The 19,245-nt window shown below is 36.2% G+C and overlaps 1 protein-coding gene across 5 annotated transcripts in view; it reads right to left on the reverse strand.

Annotated features, from left to right (window-relative positions):
* FRYL (FRY like transcription coactivator) overlaps positions 1–19,245 on the reverse strand; it is a 153,992-nt gene that overhangs the window by 60,329 nt on the left and 74,418 nt on the right. For 3 of the 5 annotated variants that reach the window (XM_050895529.1, XM_050895528.1, XM_050895531.1), the window contains exons 12-26: positions 17,751–17,795; positions 14,360–14,463; positions 13,594–13,702; positions 12,905–12,991; positions 12,069–12,240; positions 11,227–11,359; positions 10,866–10,973; positions 9,298–9,535; positions 8,474–8,659; positions 8,291–8,377; positions 7,215–7,483; positions 6,582–6,777; positions 5,459–5,583; positions 2,580–2,637; positions 926–1,017 (exon numbers count right to left, since the gene is read on the reverse strand). In XM_050895529.1, the coding sequence (XP_050751486.1) occupies positions 926–1,017; positions 2,580–2,637; positions 5,459–5,583; positions 6,582–6,777; positions 7,215–7,483; positions 8,291–8,377; positions 8,474–8,659; positions 9,298–9,535; positions 10,866–10,973; positions 11,227–11,359; positions 12,069–12,240; positions 12,905–12,991; positions 13,594–13,702; positions 14,360–14,463; positions 17,751–17,795 (2,009 nt within the window). Of the gene's footprint in view, positions 1–925; positions 1,018–2,579; positions 2,638–5,458; positions 5,584–6,581; positions 6,778–7,214; positions 7,484–8,290; positions 8,378–8,473; positions 8,660–9,297; positions 9,536–10,865; positions 10,974–11,226; positions 11,360–12,068; positions 12,241–12,676; positions 12,720–12,904; positions 12,992–13,593; positions 13,703–14,359; positions 14,464–17,750; positions 17,796–19,245 lie in introns of those variants that run through there. The other 2 variants (XM_050895530.1, XM_050895533.1) reach the window with 2 other exon arrangements.

Here is a 19,245-nt window from a genome sequence, read left to right on the forward strand (position 1 = left end):
CAGACTGGCCTCAGAGAGAAAAGCTGACAAAGCTCCAGGATGCAGACTGTGGTTAGGAGATATTTTACATATGCTAATTAAACACCAGTGAGTACCTTAAAAGATAAGAAGAAAGACTATAATTTTAATGGCTGCACTCTGAAAAATCAGCATGCCAAAAGGAAGAAAGGCATTTTAGCAATGCTTCTGAGGCAACATTCTGAAATACACTATAGCAGCTTGCTTAAAGATTGAGAATTTCACAACGATTATATTGCTAAGGTTGATGAATAAATGTTTAAGGATCATTGTCTAACAGAATGGGAGGAGCTAGCCTAACCATCTCCTAGCCTACTTGCTCTTACACAATTCCATCTGCATAGAAAAAAATTTCTAAGACACTGGTAAAACATATGCCAGAATTTTAAGTCTTCTTTCAAAGTGTCCCTACACAAGCAGGGTAAACTGAGGGGAAAAAACCCAACCCAGTTAACATTCTGCCTCCCTCAGAAAGAAAAAGGTCCAATATTAATGAGCAGTAGCCTTCTCTGCATAGGACATGCTGACTAGCATCAGGACCCCAGGTGAGGAGCAATTCCAGACTGATTACAGAATAGTTATAACTTGCATTTTCTGATTTGTGTAACCAGTGCGATGTTTGAGCACAAAGAAACAAGAAACAACATGACACGCCACCTGTTCAAAGCCATGTCCCGGGGAATAATAGCATTTTAAATAAACCACAGACCACAGTGACAAAGAGCATGGGGGAGGGAGGGATTAGAAAGCCAGCAAAATTCCAAGTTTTATAAAACCGTGTCTATTTATTTAGTGGTATACTAAAACTCACTGAAGAATTTTGCATGCTTGTTATACTGGGTCATAAGAATACTAGTGACTTAATTCAGAAGCATAAACAACATCATCTCATCAGAGCTGCCCCTACCTGTGACTAATGACACCAGCATCTGCCAACAGTTCAAATATTCGTACTAGTTGTACTCGTAAAATATCTCGACGCCTGCGCCGTTTCATGTTCTGTTCAACAGAGGAAACACAAAATTAAATGAAGCAGAGGAAAAACTAAATATAAAACCAGCATGGCATATAAAAGCATTATGATATCTGTACTACAACTGGCATCAATTATCAGGGCTACCAACCTTTTAAGATGAGTTACCAAAATTGCCAGCAATTTTAATAAACCAGTCAATGAACAAAATCTTTCCCTGTTGCAACTCCAAGATATACTAGGTTTGCTATTACACATATTATCAAAATAATGTTTTTTATCAGTCTCCTGTTGCAAAATGCAACATATAAAACAATGAAGTACAAATGCCAATCTTTCTACATATTTTGAAGGAGGTGATTCTGCCCCTCCGCTCTGGTGAGACCCCACCTGGAGTCCTGCATCCAGCTCTGGAGCCCTCAGCACAGGAAAAACATGGGCCTGTTGGAGTGGGTCCAGAGGAGGGCCACAAAAATGATCAGAGGGATGGAACACCCCTCCTATGAGGAAAGGCTGAGAGAGTTGGGGTTGTTCAGCCTGGAGAAGAGAAGGCTCCAGGAAGACCTTATTGCAGCCTTTCAGTACTTAAAGGAGGCTTATAAGAAAGATGGGGACAGACTTCTTAGCAGGGCCTGTAGTGACAGGACAAGGGGTAATGGTTTTAAACTAAAAGAGGGTAGATTTAGACGAGATATAAGGAAGAAATTTTTTACAATGAGGGTGGTGAAACATTGGAACAGGTTGCCCAGAGAGGTGGTAGGTGCCCCATCCCTGGAAACATTCAAGGTCAGGTTGGACGGGGCTCTGAGCAACCTGATCTAGTTGAAGATGTCCCTGCTCACTGCAGGGGGTTGGACTAGATGACCTTTAAAGGTCCCTTCCAACCCAAACTATTCTATGATTTGCATGCAAGACTGACAAAACACACTATAGCCCAGTAACATTTTGAAACAGAAGTGATGTTCCTTCCCATCATCTGTATTTAATTAAAAATTTATTACTAATAAGAATATGACAGTTACCACAAAAAATACTGAGTAATGATCTCTGAGTTTGTGTTTGCAGAGATTATTATTTCTATGAATACCTACTGAGGCTTCTAAACCTTTCTGTAAAACATGCTCTCTATCAGAAAATTTTTAGTCAGGGCAGTCAGTCAGGTGAGCTTACAGCCTTTTTCATTTAAAAAAAAAAAAACAACGAAGTTGGTAGACAGTAGAACTCAAGTCTATGTCTTAGGTACTACTAATTGTGGGCATGTTACTGATGATATAACGAAGTAACAGCTGTGTAAAACTATGCTTATGTAAAAGGAATTAAAAGAATGTGGAAAAGGTTACATTAACTTTCATTATTTGAAACAAAACTTCTTTGATACAGGAATAATAGAGAGCTCAAAACAAACACAAAGCTCTTCTAATGTAAACACCTCACAATCATTTAAAAAAGTAACATCTCACCTTTTTATCTGGTATACTGACAGGTTTCAGGTGCAGAAATTAAAGAACATAAGTAACATTTCTTTACTACCATTTGTGAGAAGGTAGTTAAAACTGTGTACTGAATATAGTGGAAAACATCTAATTACCTCTGGCCTTCTTTCAAGTGCTTCCTTAATTATAGGATGTAATTCTTCTATTAGTTCCCTGAATTAAAATAAAAGAATTAACAGGATAAAAACAACCATTAAATTAACATCTCAACTGAAAGATGTTTCACAGCAACTAGTATTACAACATAAGTTAAAACACACTCAGGTTTTCCTTCTTTACCCGTAGCTTTCTGAAATAAATCAGCATTTAAGAGAGATGTTTTCTAGAAAGATATTTTCCTAATTTAAAGACAGACTACCAAAAGGATGTCTCAATAATTACCACTAAATTTGCATTCACCAAGAATTATGGCATATTTCTATCACAGATGATGTCAATTTATTTTCATATTCAGGATTTAACAAAGCTTTACGGTGCAAATAGATACTATTAGAAAAAAAAAGATGTTGGCAGCTTATCATACAATGCTCTTTCAGGTGTCATGATGCATTTAGATGTTAATAAAGATTGTTTCTTTAAGGCCAATAACGCTATGCTGACAGAAGTCAGACTAGTCTCTATGAAAACTGAAAAGCAACATGCTTTGACGCTGTGGTTACATTTCCCATTTGTTCTGAAGGTCCATAGTCTTTATTACTACTCAGTTCCTTCTGCCAAACTAGGACTCTCTTATGACTCCAAAAAGGGGGCAGGGAAAGGGGAAGGAAATCAGCAGTATGGATCTACACAGACAAAATACTAAGGTAAAAACATATTGGTTTTACTTTAATATTTGTTAACATAGTAACTACCGCCTCCACTTTACATTTGTTGGGGTGTGACACATTTTTCCACTTCTGGTGCTATTGTAATTCAGACATATCAAAAGCATAAACCACTTCAAGTTTTCATGATCAATGACTGACTCCTCTGCTACATCATTCAAAGGTTCTCCTTCACAGAATGGGTCCAGGTGATCAGAAAGCTGCACAAACTTTTGCAGTGTGCTCAATTACAAGAAACTTAAGCATGGTTAGGGATTGTTTTGTACTTTCTTTCAAACACAGAAAAGAATTTGGAAGAAGCTTTTTTTGTGATAAAACATAGTGAAGGGTCAGCTTGCAATGGAGAGCAAGAGACACCTAGACAAGTTCATGTGACCAGTAACAGAAAACAAAAGAGCAAAAGAACATTCTAGTACTTTTAAGTGGACTGCATATACATATAATCTATAATGAAAAAAGTTCCCGAGTAAAACACACCAAGTGGGGAGGAACAGTGCTTAAAAAACCAAAACAACAAATCAGCGCAGAGCTGCAGTGGTGAAGGGTGGGCTACCGTTAGCATCTGGTGTGAGTACACACATTGGACAGAGGAAAAAAGCTGCTCATCAGAAACAAAACATAAAATTCAGAATAAAGAAATCGGAAGACTGATGAGAATCAGATTTTTTTTTTTTTAAAGTTTGCTGAATGAATTGTTTCTAATTTAGAAAACATGGATTTCTCATGAAATCCTTTCCAAAAGCATTTTCTAGACTTGTAGAGCACAATTATGATTTAAACTCATCAGTACATCTTCAGGGCCACGGGACAAAGTCTTGCTTTACTCCTGGTAGGAGAGTAAAGTCAGATACAATATAAAATTAGAAGATCATCAGAGAATTAAAACAGAATACTATAACGGAGGACTTGGCACTACAGTTTCAAATACATCTTTGGCTCCTCATCTGCCATAATATGGCACACAAGTGATGGGACAGAAGCATCATCTCATTCAAAACCAAGAGTGTTAGCGATCCCTGGTTTCTTCTGCAGAAGCAGAGTTGGTTGCTACAGCATGGTACAACTTCATCACTCTCCATTGTAAGAGGCTGGCTGCTGTCAGAGAACATCTAATGCTGAGCACTGGCCTTGCCAGTAAGTTTTCTTCCCCTTATATGTTCTCCCTCTTCATCCATCCTCCATAAAGAGAGAGTTGTCAGCTGATGACAGGGGCACAGAGATGCATTTTAAAACTCATGGCTTCCTGGCACAGAGCTTCCTTTTCACCTCAGTGGATTTGTAATACACATTGACAGTACAGTATATTAGGATCTGAAGAAAAGTAAATTTCAGTTGAGGTAGGAATGCCACAATGGCTAGAGAGACCATTTTGAATTCGACATTTACATAAAGACTTGTCACAATAGGCTAACCAAAAGTTTTGGATTATGAGCTGAATCCAAATATATTGAACATGATGTATGACATTAAATTGACAGAACAAGTGACTTGGCACAGATTTAATTCTGCTACAGTAGATCACAGTTATCAGCGCCCAAACTAATCCACACAGACTTGTCATCGGTACAATGTGTGAGAAAGGTGTATTAGTTACGAAGTTACAGGAAGTTTACTCAGAAAAAAAAAGAAAAGGGGGGGGAGGGATGCGCCACGAATTTCAGAAGCTTCAGCACTAGTCAGAAAACAGTTGTAACTGGTATTTTTTTCAGCTTGGTCCAAAAAATCTCTTTTTAGAATATAGTTATCATGAAACTCCTACAGACAGAGCTCAAAAACATATGTTTGTTGGCAATACCAATAAGAAGAGTTTAGTAACTTTTACAAATATGATTATAATTAACATTTCAAATGTTAATAGTCCACACAGTCTGTTCTTTCATATAAGGGCAGCCTTTAACATCAATAAAAGGCAGCTGTTTATTGTTTCAACTAACTTCGTTTTCTTTATGCAGACATGACCTCTATATAAAATTATTTCAACCTCTAACAATCTTTGTCACACCACTAAATGCTAGAAAAGACAACGGCAATCAGTTTTCACAGCTTTTTAAAAATTCTTAAAAGAAAAAAAAGCAAACCTTTTTTCCTGAGCTCTGATTGCCCAGCTTTGTAATCAATTAGCATAAAATCAGATGAAACACAACAGTTACCTAAAAGCTCCTGGGTTGGTCCTGCCAAGTCCCAGCACAAGGGATTCTGTAATTTCCATGCTCTCAGAGCGCATCATTGGAACTATGTGCTTAAACAGGGAGGAAGGGGATGGAATGCCAATGATCTAAGAAGAAAACCAGAACAAAACAGAATGAAGTAGTTACCAAACAATCAGGTGGTGTGACATTAAAACATCTGCTGTAATTTTACAGTCTTCTCACACTGATCAGTGACTTAAAATGATAAAAATGAAATTTTTGATCTTTGACATGGAAAAGGACTTTCTGAAATAGTGAAGTAGTATTAACTACCACTCCATTCCTTGTATAATTGAATTTTCATTGTCAGATGACAGCGAATGCCGCAACATGATAAACAGATGCTTTGCATGTTTAGCATATCTGCCCTCCTTAGGCAGAGGAAGCAGACTTCTGGTGTCCAACTCCTTAGACTCCACTGCAGCTCTCAAAGAGAACAAAGCTTTCAGCCTACAGTTTCTCAGATTTAGGGAAAGGATCTTGGTAACAAACAAGTGGAATAGGCTGCTTCTGCCAAAAATCTCCTGCATAGTCCATGAGTTTTCTTCACCTCTACTGTACCTTCTACAGAAAGCCAAAAAGGAGAAGAACAAAAAAAAGCAAAGAAGCAGCAAAAAAACCCCCCAAAAATTGCAGGTGATATGAAGCAAGGCAGACAGAAAACTGTCTGTGGTTGGGAAAATATAACAAAATACATCATGCCTGAATAGGTCACTGCCTCAGTTACTGAAGTAAGAGGCTATTTGCTCAGAATTGCAGAAGTCTACTGACAGCAAAAAATACCCCTTAATGGTAAACAAAACATTTGCTCATTACCACTAGATAAGACTTTGAGATTGGGTTAACGTTTTCATGACATGATTAGATTCTGCCTTAAAAAACATAAGCAGAAAAGCCTCTACAGCACAGACTGGGAGAAGTGAACTGAAACACTATCCTAAACAAATGAAAGATAATGTATACTAAAACATGTTTTCAGACAAATCACACCCATTTAAGAATCATGATAGTTATTATAAGCCTCAGGTGTTTCTACTTCCAATAACATGTAGACTTATTTACAGTAAGCATTAGAAGAACCTACTCTTGAATCAATGCTATAACCACTGTCAGGAGTGGACGCCAGCGTCTCAGGAGGGGAACATCGCACAGAGCCTGTGGAGGTGGAGGAGTTTGAAGAAGATGCTGCACTGCAGCAAAGAATCAGGTAGTTTCTCCAGAGCCCAATATAGGAGTCACTGCTTGTAGTAGTATTCACTTTCTTTGCATTGATAGGGCTGCTATTAAAAATTTAAAGAAAGAAAGAAAAAAAAAAAGCACTCAGTATAGTAAATAAAACTTACAAGGTTTCACTTTGTTTTTCTACTGAATTTATTTTTCAATTATGTATATGCCATTGCTTCCAAAATTGTTAACATGGTAAACTCTGAATAAATTGTTCAGAATAGACCTGTACATCAATAACGTATGCTTTTATACTCAAATCTGTTGAACTATGATATGGCCAATGGCATTAATTACTTAATCTTTACAGCAGATAACTTTTTTCCCAGACAGAAGTGCCTTAATTTTTTGTTATATAAAGCTGAATTCAACCCACAGAAAATATTAACCGTCCATACGTCACCTCACTGAAACATAATGACATAGCAACGATGATAAATCTTGAAAGAATACTCAATATAATATACTGTATTTACTTTAGAAATTAACTTACTTTATATCCACTTGTGGAGACAGCAGTTGGAGTCTGGTATAAGCAAACGTCCAAGCATAGCTTACAGCTGTTGGGCAGTGTTTTGGAAGATTTTCCTGTTTCATAAAACTTGAGAGGCTTATAATCCATGGATCTTGGCCTTGAGTCACATGTGCAAATATCCATATATGTGATGGACTGACCACATCAAACTGGTGGCTGATTGGGGAGGAATTCCAGTCAGCCAGAGTTTGTAAATCTATTGAACTGGGACAGTACAGTAAAGTAGTCTGTGTGCATAAAAAATAGAACAAGGCAATATTTAATATCCGTGTATATTAAGTAACAATCTTTTCATTGTTAAATATCTAATAAAGTATCAGTGTCAAAACCACATTTGGAATAGATAAAACACATTACTTAATTTATGGGTTTTTTTACAGAAGTTCCTAATGTGGACAGTTATACAAACATGCTGTTTGGGAAGCAACTGGATATTAGGAAATCGTAAATTCTAAAAAAAGGCCCTTTCACTCATGATGACCTAATTCTTCCAAAAGATTCCGGACTCTAAAAGCCTTACTACTGAATTCCAACTTGTTTTCTAAACCCAAAATCAGAAGAGCTTTTCCTTCGTACTTAAGAGTTAATGATAAATATATAAACATGGAATTCAGTTGTTATTCATTGAGTTATTATAGCTTTCATCATGGATAAAGGACACATTGACTGTTAAGACACTGTATCACTGCAGAAAAAGGCAGTGGTCTTTGCTTCAAAGAAATTGTTATCTATGAGCAAGATGAGAAAAAACAGATATAGATACAGCTGTCTGTGTGTATATGGTGGTCATAACAACACACTATTAATCAGAAAGCATACAATGATGATGTCAGCCTCACAACATTCCTCAGGTTTTTTGAGGTTTTTTTTTGTTTGGTTGGGTTTGTTCGGTTGGTTGTTTTTTTAAGGTGATAAATTGCTGATAAAGTTAGCATGAACATAGTGACACTATCATTTAAAATATACAGTTTATTTGGGACAGTTTAGCAGAATTACCTCATCTTACATCCAACTTAACATAAAAACGCTCCTACCTGGTCAGCCCCAGTGAGATGTATGAAACTCTCCAGGATAGTAGCACTTAGTCTGTCCATTACATCTATAGCCAACTCATCATCACTCTACAAAAGACAAAACGCAAGCATAAAAAGCTCAAAGAAAGTCGAGAGAAAAGCAGTTTCATTCAGCAGTCGCAAGAATGGGTCATCAACTCTTACCTTAGAAATTTCTAGAAGTGTGAACAAGGCTCTTATTTCTCTGAGAACACTGACAGCTAATCTCCTGGTGGCAGGCCTTGTGCTGCAAAGGATGACCAAAGCAAAGCCTTCCACCACGTGAAATACGCTGGAGTAAAGGGTCCTCTCCAGAGGAAGGGTATGGGCAGCCCCATTGGATACACCACGCTAAGGAAAAGATCGTAGAAGTTAAGCAAATTAAGAAAAAAGTAAGCACAACCAAGCTATAGTTCCATTATTGGCAATGGCAGAATTAATCATAAGGTATTTAGATCTTGTTTGGCTACTGGTCAAATCTTGCATTATGAGAATGGCATATCATCAGCTACTTTGGTTTTTTAGTATCTCTCTGAATTCAGTCCAAACAAATATCACAAGAAAGTCTTTCTTATTTCACTTTCTCACAAGAATGATGCAGTGAGGGCAAAATTAAAAATAAATAAGTAATACTTTTACATATGGGATTGTACAAAATTAAATTATTTGAACGCTTTCTGTTTGCTAGTAAAAAATGATGCTTTTTTTTTTTCCCATTTCTACCATTTAACCACTCCTACTTAATATATTTCCAGTTACACATGATGACTTCTGATGTAAGTAAAAATGTGGCCATGAATTAGTGTTCAGGCAATACTTAAAGTAATTGTTTGGCAAAAATGGTCATTTAAAATAATAGGTCTAAAAATCTCCAAGCGCTGTAAAAAAGCTGCATTTTTATTACTTTACAAAACCAATAAAGCCTACTAATAAAATTGTACATAGATTCAAACTACGTTTTAACGTCAAAGGACCTTATTTAGAAATACCTGAGAATCTTGGTTTTTATTGTGCATTTGGGCTGCTTGTTTCCACTGATTTATGAGCTGCACTAGCATTTTTACTGCATTGTCAAGAAGCGTCGGGTGGACGTCAGTCACTTCACGCACAATAAAATATACAAATCCTGAAAGAACATCTTCCCGCCAATCTGGAAAATCAAGCATTAATGCTTGGAGAGTATTGAAAGCCAAGGCACGAAGTTCTTCATCCATATGAATTGTCAGCCTGTTTAGAAAAAATACCAGTATCATCACCCTAGATTGGTATACTCTTAACCAGCCTTTATAAATTAGTTTGGTGTTAACTCTTCCTTCTTTACTGTACAATGTAGAATACTTCCACACAGATACATTTTTTGCACTGAATACATCTGAAACTGGCTACTAACAGAAGGTGTTACTACTAGCAAAATAATGCAAGACTTCACAAAACTTAACATAAACAAGTAATTCTCAAGAGGGATGGTCAAGCCTTTCACATAGGCACATCTTTGCATGCACCTGAGCAACCACTTTAGAGCTCAGTAGGCACGCACCCTGTGACGTACAGGTTATTTTCTTCAAATTAAAATTGAAAAGAACAGATTATTTTTGCAGATAAAGCAGCTTTACTTTGGATATGAGAAAAGTCACAAAAAACCCCTTTGTATATACTTAAAAATATGTCTCAGCCCTCTATGGTAGAAGAAACTTACCCAGTACTGTATTATTACTTAATACTTTATGTCTTTTATGTGATTTTTGACACTGAAGAAAAAGTGTTAGAAAAATCTTATTCTCTCACATTATTACTAACTTTTTAATACATGTAACTCAACACATTATATGCAAATAAATTCATCATTTCAAAGCTAAAAGCTATCCTACATTTCTCCACCAAGACCATTCTTGTATTTAAAAAAAAAAAAAAATAATTAAAAAGAGGAAGGTTTATCACTCTAGCAATATGTAAAGACTGTCTGCATGCACCACAACTACATGTTCTCACTGAATGCTCAGTTTACCCACCTGCAAACACCTAGCTGTCCAGTTGTCTCAACTACTTATCAGTACTGATAGGGCACATTCAATTTAAATTGAGGTAAGAGATGGAAGAATATGGGTAGTGTTGGATCAAAAAAAATGGAAAAAGGAGGCAGGATTAGTAGAGAACAAGAAAAAAAGTTTCCCGTAAGTGCCTGTCTCACATTTTGGTAATGTCAAACAAGAATGCCTTTATGATAATTTACAGTATTAGCGGGGGGGGGGTGGGGGTGAAGCGGGAGAAAAAAGGGAAAAAATTATGATAGTAGTAACAAAAAGATAAGACAAGTTCAAAAAAACAAAGCAACAGAAATAAATTCCTACTTTTAAAAAAATTCTCTCTAAAAATAAGTGCAAGATATTCAGGACAAATTTACCTCCTGCTACTCTGGCCAGTAACACTTGATCAACTGCAGAAGGTAGGCAGGATTCTATATGCAGTAGACTCACACTACATAGTGCACTGACAAACTCTTATACACACAGCATTTAAAAAGGAACATCCACTAAGAGCAGAATTTCATTTCCCTTACCTTGCAAGCAATTCAATGAGGTCAGTCCTGCTCATGCCATCTGGAATCAGTCTTGGGATAGCAGCAATACAAGTTCTGAACAAATCTATCTTAGGTTTTCTCTCACCCCTACAGAAACAGTATATAACCAACAAAAGAACAGGAAAATCTACTTCAGTAGACCACAAATATTTTCAATTTCATGTCAAAACTAAGGAGCTAACAAAAATTTTTTATCATTAATTAATGAAATTAGCATTCATTTAATAGTCAAGTAAAAAGCCAACAATTGTAATGCATTAATGATGGCATCTGCAACATTACAGCATAAAAATAATATGACGTAACTGTCACAGTGAAAATACTGTAATTCAGTACATACGTAATCATGTCTTCAGGTTCTTTATTGGACATCTGCACACTAGTCATGCACATGGGCCTTCCAACTTCTTTGTCCAAATGCCTAAGAATGTTATCTAGCGCTTTTCTGACTTGAGGGTAGTATATGGACATTCCTGAAAAGCCAAAGAGTTCCAATCACCTCTTTCATTTGTTCTCATTTAATTTTCACATTTTTATTAAAATATTTGCCACTTATTCAGCTTAGAACAAATTTCTTCTTGTACAAAAGATGACATGAAACACACACTTTAAGTGTCAAAAAAAAATGCATGTTAAATGAGTAGTAGGAAGTATAATATGAAAGTAGAAGTTTCTTTCAGAAAGAAAATAAACAAGGAAGCAACCATTAGTTGCTTTTCTGTTTTCTCAATTCTGAGCATTTTAGTTCTAGTTTAAATTTTACATGTTGAAACTGTCCTTTAGAGACGACTACCTCATCCACAGAAGATCAATAGAGCACAGGGATCAAAATTGTCTTACTCCACTTCAGCTGTGGGATATTTGGGACTCCTAGAGTGACATCAAGGGAACAAAAACTGCCATGCTATTTACCACACTAATTGCACTCAGGCTTCTTTGTATTAATTTGGCAGTGCAAAACACTTCAAAAAAAGCCATGGATTTGGTCTCAGACACCAGAAGGTCAATATTGTCTACAGCCCTCTCTAAAGAATCAAAGCAATTCTGTTAAAACAGACTATCATTAGATTCTCGCTAACAATTAAAATACAGAAATAAAGTTACACAAATGTACTGCTTGAGAATAATCGAGAACATATATGCACATATTGGAATGCCAACTTACAAAAGAATACAACATACCTATAACTTTTGCTTCCTCATCTGTCAGCGTTTTATTAAGAAAAATTTTCTTCACACGCAGAGTATTTCCTGAGGGAAGAACAACTCCTGTTGTTGGCATTGGTGGTTCACCATCTTTCTGCTGCAAGCTATCTGCTATGACAAGGAAGACTCTGAGGCCAATATTCATCCTCTTCAATAGCAAAAAAGGGAAGAAAAAGGAAAGAGAAAACAGAAGAAATTATAACATTAAAGTAACAGACATGAGGCAAAACACGAAATGCATTTTTCCTCTCTTAAACAGACAGCAGTATGGTTCCAGTAGGACAGGCATTATTTAAATGTTACATATTAGAGTAATGAAAGTAACAAGACTAAAGTTCAAACCTTCAGTGCCTCCCCACAACTCTGATTCCAGTTAACTGACTTGGCACAGGCTAATATACCGAATATTTTATAATACAGAGCCCTAAAGGATATAATATGAATCTCAGGAATGACATACTGAAGACAGACATTGCTTGAACGTCTCATCAGTTAGATTGGGTCTTGCATCATAAAAGCTAGGTACGACTTCCCTGAAAAAAGCCTTTACAGTCATACTGTAACAAAAATTCACACATACTTACTGAAATTATTGTTGAAATGTCTGAACTGTAGTACTGCTGCTAGCTTACTCACTGGAAATGAAACAGCAATTGTACACGACTACAATTACTTCTTTAGTTTTAGCAGAACACCCCTTTAGATATTCATTAATCTGCTTTCATTCTGGCTCAAAAATAGTTAACCACTTTCCCACAGAAAATCCCCCAATGCCCTGTTCTCGCTGCATGCAAGTAATGAGCTTTTTTTACCTCTGGATTAATAGTGAAGGTTTTAGGTGATTTTCCAACACTAAGAAGATCAAATATTATTTCTTTCATTGCAAAATCCAAACGTTCCTATAAAGGAAAATATATTGGTATGATCATCTCTTTTCTGTCAATACGTGTAGTTTAAATTCTTGGCTTTGCACAGGTGCTGAGTATCATGTCTTAAAAGGTTAAAAGACCATATCCTGCATTTTGATATTAGGACAACAGAAGCACCTAAAATAGTATAAATCATAATGCAATACTAACTACACGCTACTGCATGCATTGCATATTTTTTCTGTTTACAGAGGCTAGTCTCCAGGCTAAATATAAGTGGATATTACTGTTCAAATGCTTTGTCCCTTATAAAAATATTATAATGGAATATACTAATTATATTAGTGTATTTTTTATATATACACACACACTCCCACAACAATGCAATACAAATGTAAATATTAATCATCATAATGTTCATACATAACAGTTATTGAAGTTTAAGTAAAATAATTTCACCACTAGTAGAAACAGAATGAGTCATTTCATTTGTTATACATATTTGGGGAAATTCTACTCAAGATATAAGACCATTAATTCAGTGCAAATATTTAAAAAACTAACCTTAAATTTACATTTCTTCCAAATAATGTTCATCCTGTTCTTATAGCTCTACCTAGACATATTCTTACCTGAGCAATGAACTGAATAATCTTCACAAATATATTCAGAGGTGTGTCTCGTGGGACCACACTACGTGATCCTTTTGGAAAAAGTGCTGATACAATGCTCATGAGACGGCTAAAAGAATTTAGAAACAAAAAGAAATGAAAAAAAACTTTTAAAAATACCTTTTTATAATAGCATAGATGTTACAGTTCAAATCTGGAAGAATGGGGCGGGGTGGGGGGGGTGGGGTGTTACTACTAAATAATACAGAAGCATATGACAGGTAGGACCACCTACAGAAAGTACAGCCCTCTACTGTCACAGGCAACAGTATCATGGGTTCATTTATAAAGTGACCAAGATACTGCTTTAAACTAGTTAGTAATAGTCAGGAGGAGGGGCAAAATCTGAATGACTACCCCAAATCCTCATGATGCTAATTTATAAAGAAAACCTTTTCATTTCCAGCCCATACTTAGTGATGGCTACTTCACACCCTATTTGTTCTGGTACTATTAGTGCCTTTTAATGTTAATAAATTTCCTGCTTCTTATCTCTCTGCCCTCTTCTATCCCTGCATATCCCTGCAAAGACAACTGTAGACTCTATTCTTTCTCCTCCTCAAAGTAATCAAGTTCTTTTGGTTTTCTCTATTAAGATGAAGTCTTTTTTCTGCTCTTTACCTGACTAGACCATCCCCAAGCTGGCTTCAAGATCTCTTCTGATATCACTAGGGACAAAAAAACCCCACCAATCAATAGTTTAAAATCCTTTGCATAATGAACTTACCTCTGAGTTACAGTGTTGCTTTCACATTTTATTCTAATAACATAAACCCACAATAACCTATACAAAGATTCCAGTGCAACTCGGGACATTTTGGGATCTTTATTCTGTAAAATAAATGAAAAATACAGTTACTGTTGTCTGTGAGACACTCAGAAAATTCTATTATTACTCTTTTGACTTGAGATATTTTCAAATTTTTTTTAACAATGAAAACTGATATGTTTAATACTGACTACAAGTTCTAATATGTTTTCATAAAAACAACCCTCTATTGCATATTTCCAATAGTACCTGAATATTTAACTAGTAATTCCAGATTATTTTACACGTCTTTCACTCTGAGAGCAGAGGAGTAACTATAAAGCAGATATTCCTCTTGAGATGAACACCAAGAGCATATTGCTTCCAAGAACTTTTCTCAGAAAGCGTTTGGTAACGAATACCCACTTTATAGCAAACTAATTTATAGTTTGTCTAAAACATCGGAGTAGCTGCTTTGGATCAGGCACAAAGTCTAAGTCCATCATTCAGTTTATGACAGCAGACAGTAGCAGGTGCAGAAGAAAAGAATGCAAAACAGGGCAGGCACGCAAGGACGCTTCTCTGGGTGTGCACTCCAGGCTTCACCCAACTTAACCATTTCCTGGGGGCTATATTAGTGTTCACTCACTTCCAATGGATTTTTATTGTAACAATTATGCTAGCTTTTTCTTGAATTAATATAAAATCTTGTGGCATAATTCAGCTTAAATTACGCACTGTATGAAAAACAATTATTTTTTGTCTTCAAGCTGCTACTAGGAGTTTAGCTTTGCTCCTCCTAGCTCTTAAACTGCGTAAAACAGTAAGTAACTAACATTCTTTGTACCAACTCCAGCAATCCCTTTTCCAGCTAGGGATTCTTGGTGTATGTACAATCTTGAAGTGTTCAGCGAGATTCTTGGAACTGGCTGTAAGTATGAGCTTATGAACAGAATAAATGATTCCCAGTTGTCACCTTTTTAGGTATTCTCTCAGTTTAAAAAGAAAAAAAAACAAACAAAAAAACCCAAACCCACAAAAAAACCCCACCCCAAACAAAAACAACAAAAAAACAACAAAAGAACCCCCAAAACACACCTTCCCCATCTCCAGTGAAGTCTCTCTGTTTCAAGACATATCTATATGATGGCTTGAACCTAACTGATTTCACATTTTGTGGCCTCTACCACAAGCCAATGAGTCAGAATAGCAGACTACTTTGTCCTCCCAGGACAAGTGGAGTGCAATTTCACAAAGGGTGTAAGTGGATCTAAGACCATACTGTTCAAAAAGAGATGGTCTCATCCTTGGTTCCCGCCTCCGCAATCTCACTGCTCCCTTTGCATTGACTCTAGCAGCAAGAAAGTCCAACTCACACCAGTAAGTTGATCCAAATAATTTAATGGCGGTGTCTGTGCAATAGACTATACAAAGGAGAGTAATTTGGATGGCTTGAACACGGGTGGGTTGGGACTATTGGTTTTGGCAGCAGCTTACTTTAAGAAAGGCTAAAAGCCTATCACAAAATCACAGAGGCAGAAGTGGTACTTCACAGACAAATAACATACTTGATGCTTTATCAGAATAAATATTCAGAGGGAATAACTTAACCCAGTCTACATCAGTTATAATGCTGTTCTACCCTCCCTTCATACTCATCAATGTGTTCCTACCATCACCTCTGAATTAGCACACCTGCAACTAGGCAGTGGGTAAATTTAGGAAGGTGATCTGGATAAAATCTAACCAGTAAAAAGTTACACCTGTCCCTGGTTAGTATTCCGACAGCTAACCGTCCCACTCTCCAGTTAATTTACCAGCAGTGCTACTGTGAGGAAGAAACAAACACTCATAATTGCACAAGAAGGTGAGACTGTGATAGCTTTGATTTTAATCAACTTAAACAGCAAAAACCCATTATATTATTACTCATCATATTTAATCTACAGGCCAACAGTTCTTGATGTTCAAAGTAGGCTGGTGAATTCATTGGTACATGCCTTATCAAACATTATCTGAAATGTGACATCTAGAACTGAGTAATGCTTCAATTTTCTTAGTTCTGATATTCCAAAGGGGACCTTAATCTACAGGTCTGGAAGAAAACCAAAAGTTTACTATTGGCTTTCAATCATCTAATAAAAAAAATTATATAGGTACCAGATATTTTACAATGTGTTAACAACATTCCATCTGTTAGGAGGTTTATCCAATACAGCTACTTCTGATTAGTTATGACAAAGTTTGCTTCGTTAAAAAAAAGAATGTATAAGGAGGCATTCACCTTTTAGAAAGGGTTACAAAATAAATACAGCAGTACTTCTAATTTCTTAAGTGTTGAAAATTTTCATTATCTCTTCCTATAACTAGGAACTAAACAAATATGCTAGAAGAAAATGGCTTTTTGGGTCTAATCTATGGCACACTTCTTGTATACTTGGTGTTAATACGTCAGTATTTCCTTTTCTCTTTGAGATTACTGCAACTAGAATACAGTATATGTGGCTATGTAATTCACCAACCTGGCTGAATTTCAGTCTCTTTAGCTGATACCTGTCAGATTTTAAAGCATTCTATCTGGTTGGGGTTTTTTCCCAAACAGAGCTTTGTTTAAAATCCTAAAACCTTTAACAGAAATTGTATCAGCAGACTATGGAATAAGCTGTCAAGAACTGTATCTCTGTTAAAAACCAAAAAAGTAAGAGCAAATCTACAGTGGTCTTACATGACACATTAAGATGAGTCAATGAAACATATCTCAATGAAGGCAAGAAACAAAATAGCATTTTTTCCATGTTAGTCAAATGTAGTCACTTACTGAAGAAAGTACTTTTTAATACTGATGTTAAACTTTTCTTCTGTTCTGAACTAAAACAATTTCTACTTTTTAAAACCTGCAAAACCAACAGTGTAAAAGTCTTTCAAGTTAGTGCACTGCAAGTTGTTATAGTAAATCAGTTTCACTTTTTTTTATTGTGAAAATTTTTTCAAGTTTGTTTGCATGCAAGACACTTTTTGAAATGAATTAACAGAAAAAACCATACATCTGAATAGGTAGTTTACTTCCAGTGGAAACATGCACTGCTGTTCAGGGAAACCAGCTGTGATATTGATACTCAAGGCACATTTTCACCCCCAAGGAAAAACTGATATTAGATAATTTTCTGATCTTTCTCCTCTATTCCCTGGCAAGAAAAAACGATCTTTGAAACATTAGCTATTCTTAGTCCTGTTGCTTCTTAACAGTACTAACAGCAATTTTACAAAGAAAGGAAAGCACAAAATACAACAATTAACATAAAAAACAAAACAAAGTATTTACATGAGACAAAGCAACGTTTCACTGAGTTATAACAACATATTAACTCACCTGCAGTGTTTCTATTTGTTTTCTGATACTGTTGTTAGATGGCATCTAAATAAAGCAATGTGAGACAGCAAAACATAACAAACATGAGAATGGAAGGCACATGCATGTTAGATGAAAAAAAGCACAAAAACCAACAGATAGCTGTCTAGTAAGGACTCTATTCAGTAGAAATATAGGTTTTGCTATGGTGGCAGAAAACGTTCCTCCAACTTTCAAGGTTTTGTGGTAACAGATACTAAGGTTAAACTGTGAAAAAAAATTATTCTCTTCCACCCAACAGTGGTGCAGAATGATAGATGCTTTTCTCTCCCATTTCAGCAGCTTTCTTAAATGTTCCTTCCTCTCCCTGGAAGGGTGGTAATGATACCACAACAACTCATCTTCATCCAAGAATCTATCAGCTTTCTGACAAAACTGCTAGAATTAGTCTATCTAAATACTAGTCAAAAAAGTAAGCAAAACGTTTTACAATACTGACCCAGAGTTACTGTCTGCTGAACAAATTCAGAATTTTGCCTACACTACAGTGTGTAAAGAAATGCCCAGCTGGGCTCAGTGCTGAAACAGCATCCCAACCGCTTTGTGGGACAAGGCCAGCTATACGTATACCAAGAAACACCCTTTGGTACACTCCTAGTCTAAACTGACTCTTACCACTCACTGATCTGCTATTTGCATTGGTCCCGATCCCTAGGCTTCCTTCTTTCAGCAAGGCTAGGATGTTTTCCCCATACAATAAGCCTGCTTTGAGGATAACTAAAGGTAGTGTGCACTGAAACCCAGTACAAAGAGTTTACAAGGGCAATAAATATTGCTAGTACTGGATTAGGATTCAGAGCACTCTCAGGAGCATTATCAAGTACAACGTAGCACCGAAATACTGCAGGGCAAGGCAGGGTATGAATATACTACGCATCAGGTACTATGGAGCAACTGCAAAGATGTAAGCTTTCACACCATGGCAAATGGGAAATTGCTTATTTCTGTCACCAAAGTGTGACCACATGGTGTTCATTGTTAGGTAAGAGTTTGCACTGGGCAGTCACCAGGGAATAAAGTGAGCACCATGAATCCATGACCTACGTTACCTCTTGGCAACTTGCTAACAGGCCTGCACTCTTCATAGAATATCCCTGCGACAGAGTCTAAGTGTTGTCATTATTTCAATTGTTAATTTGTTAATTTTAACTAATACACTAGGGGTGGATGCACCTTTTCAGTACTCTAAAGTATCTCCCAGTAACTCTCAAAATTACTTTATTAAATAACAAAGACACTAGAGACAATGGATTTGGAATCCTCATTGCATTTTACATATTTAGGTAACTGCAAATAAAATAACTTTAGTCATTAGGAAATCAGGAAATAAAGTGGGGAAGGGGAAATCTAAAAGACTAAACTGCTGTGAAATTCAGATTTATAAATTAATGAGATTACTTATTACAGAGTGCATGCATTTAATTAGCTTCAGAAACAAAGGAACACATTAATTCAT

Source organism: Gymnogyps californianus, chromosome 4, assembly GCF_018139145.2.
Source record: "Gymnogyps californianus isolate 813 chromosome 4, ASM1813914v2, whole genome shotgun sequence".
Lineage (NCBI taxonomy): Eukaryota > Metazoa > Chordata > Aves > Accipitriformes > Cathartidae > Gymnogyps > Gymnogyps californianus.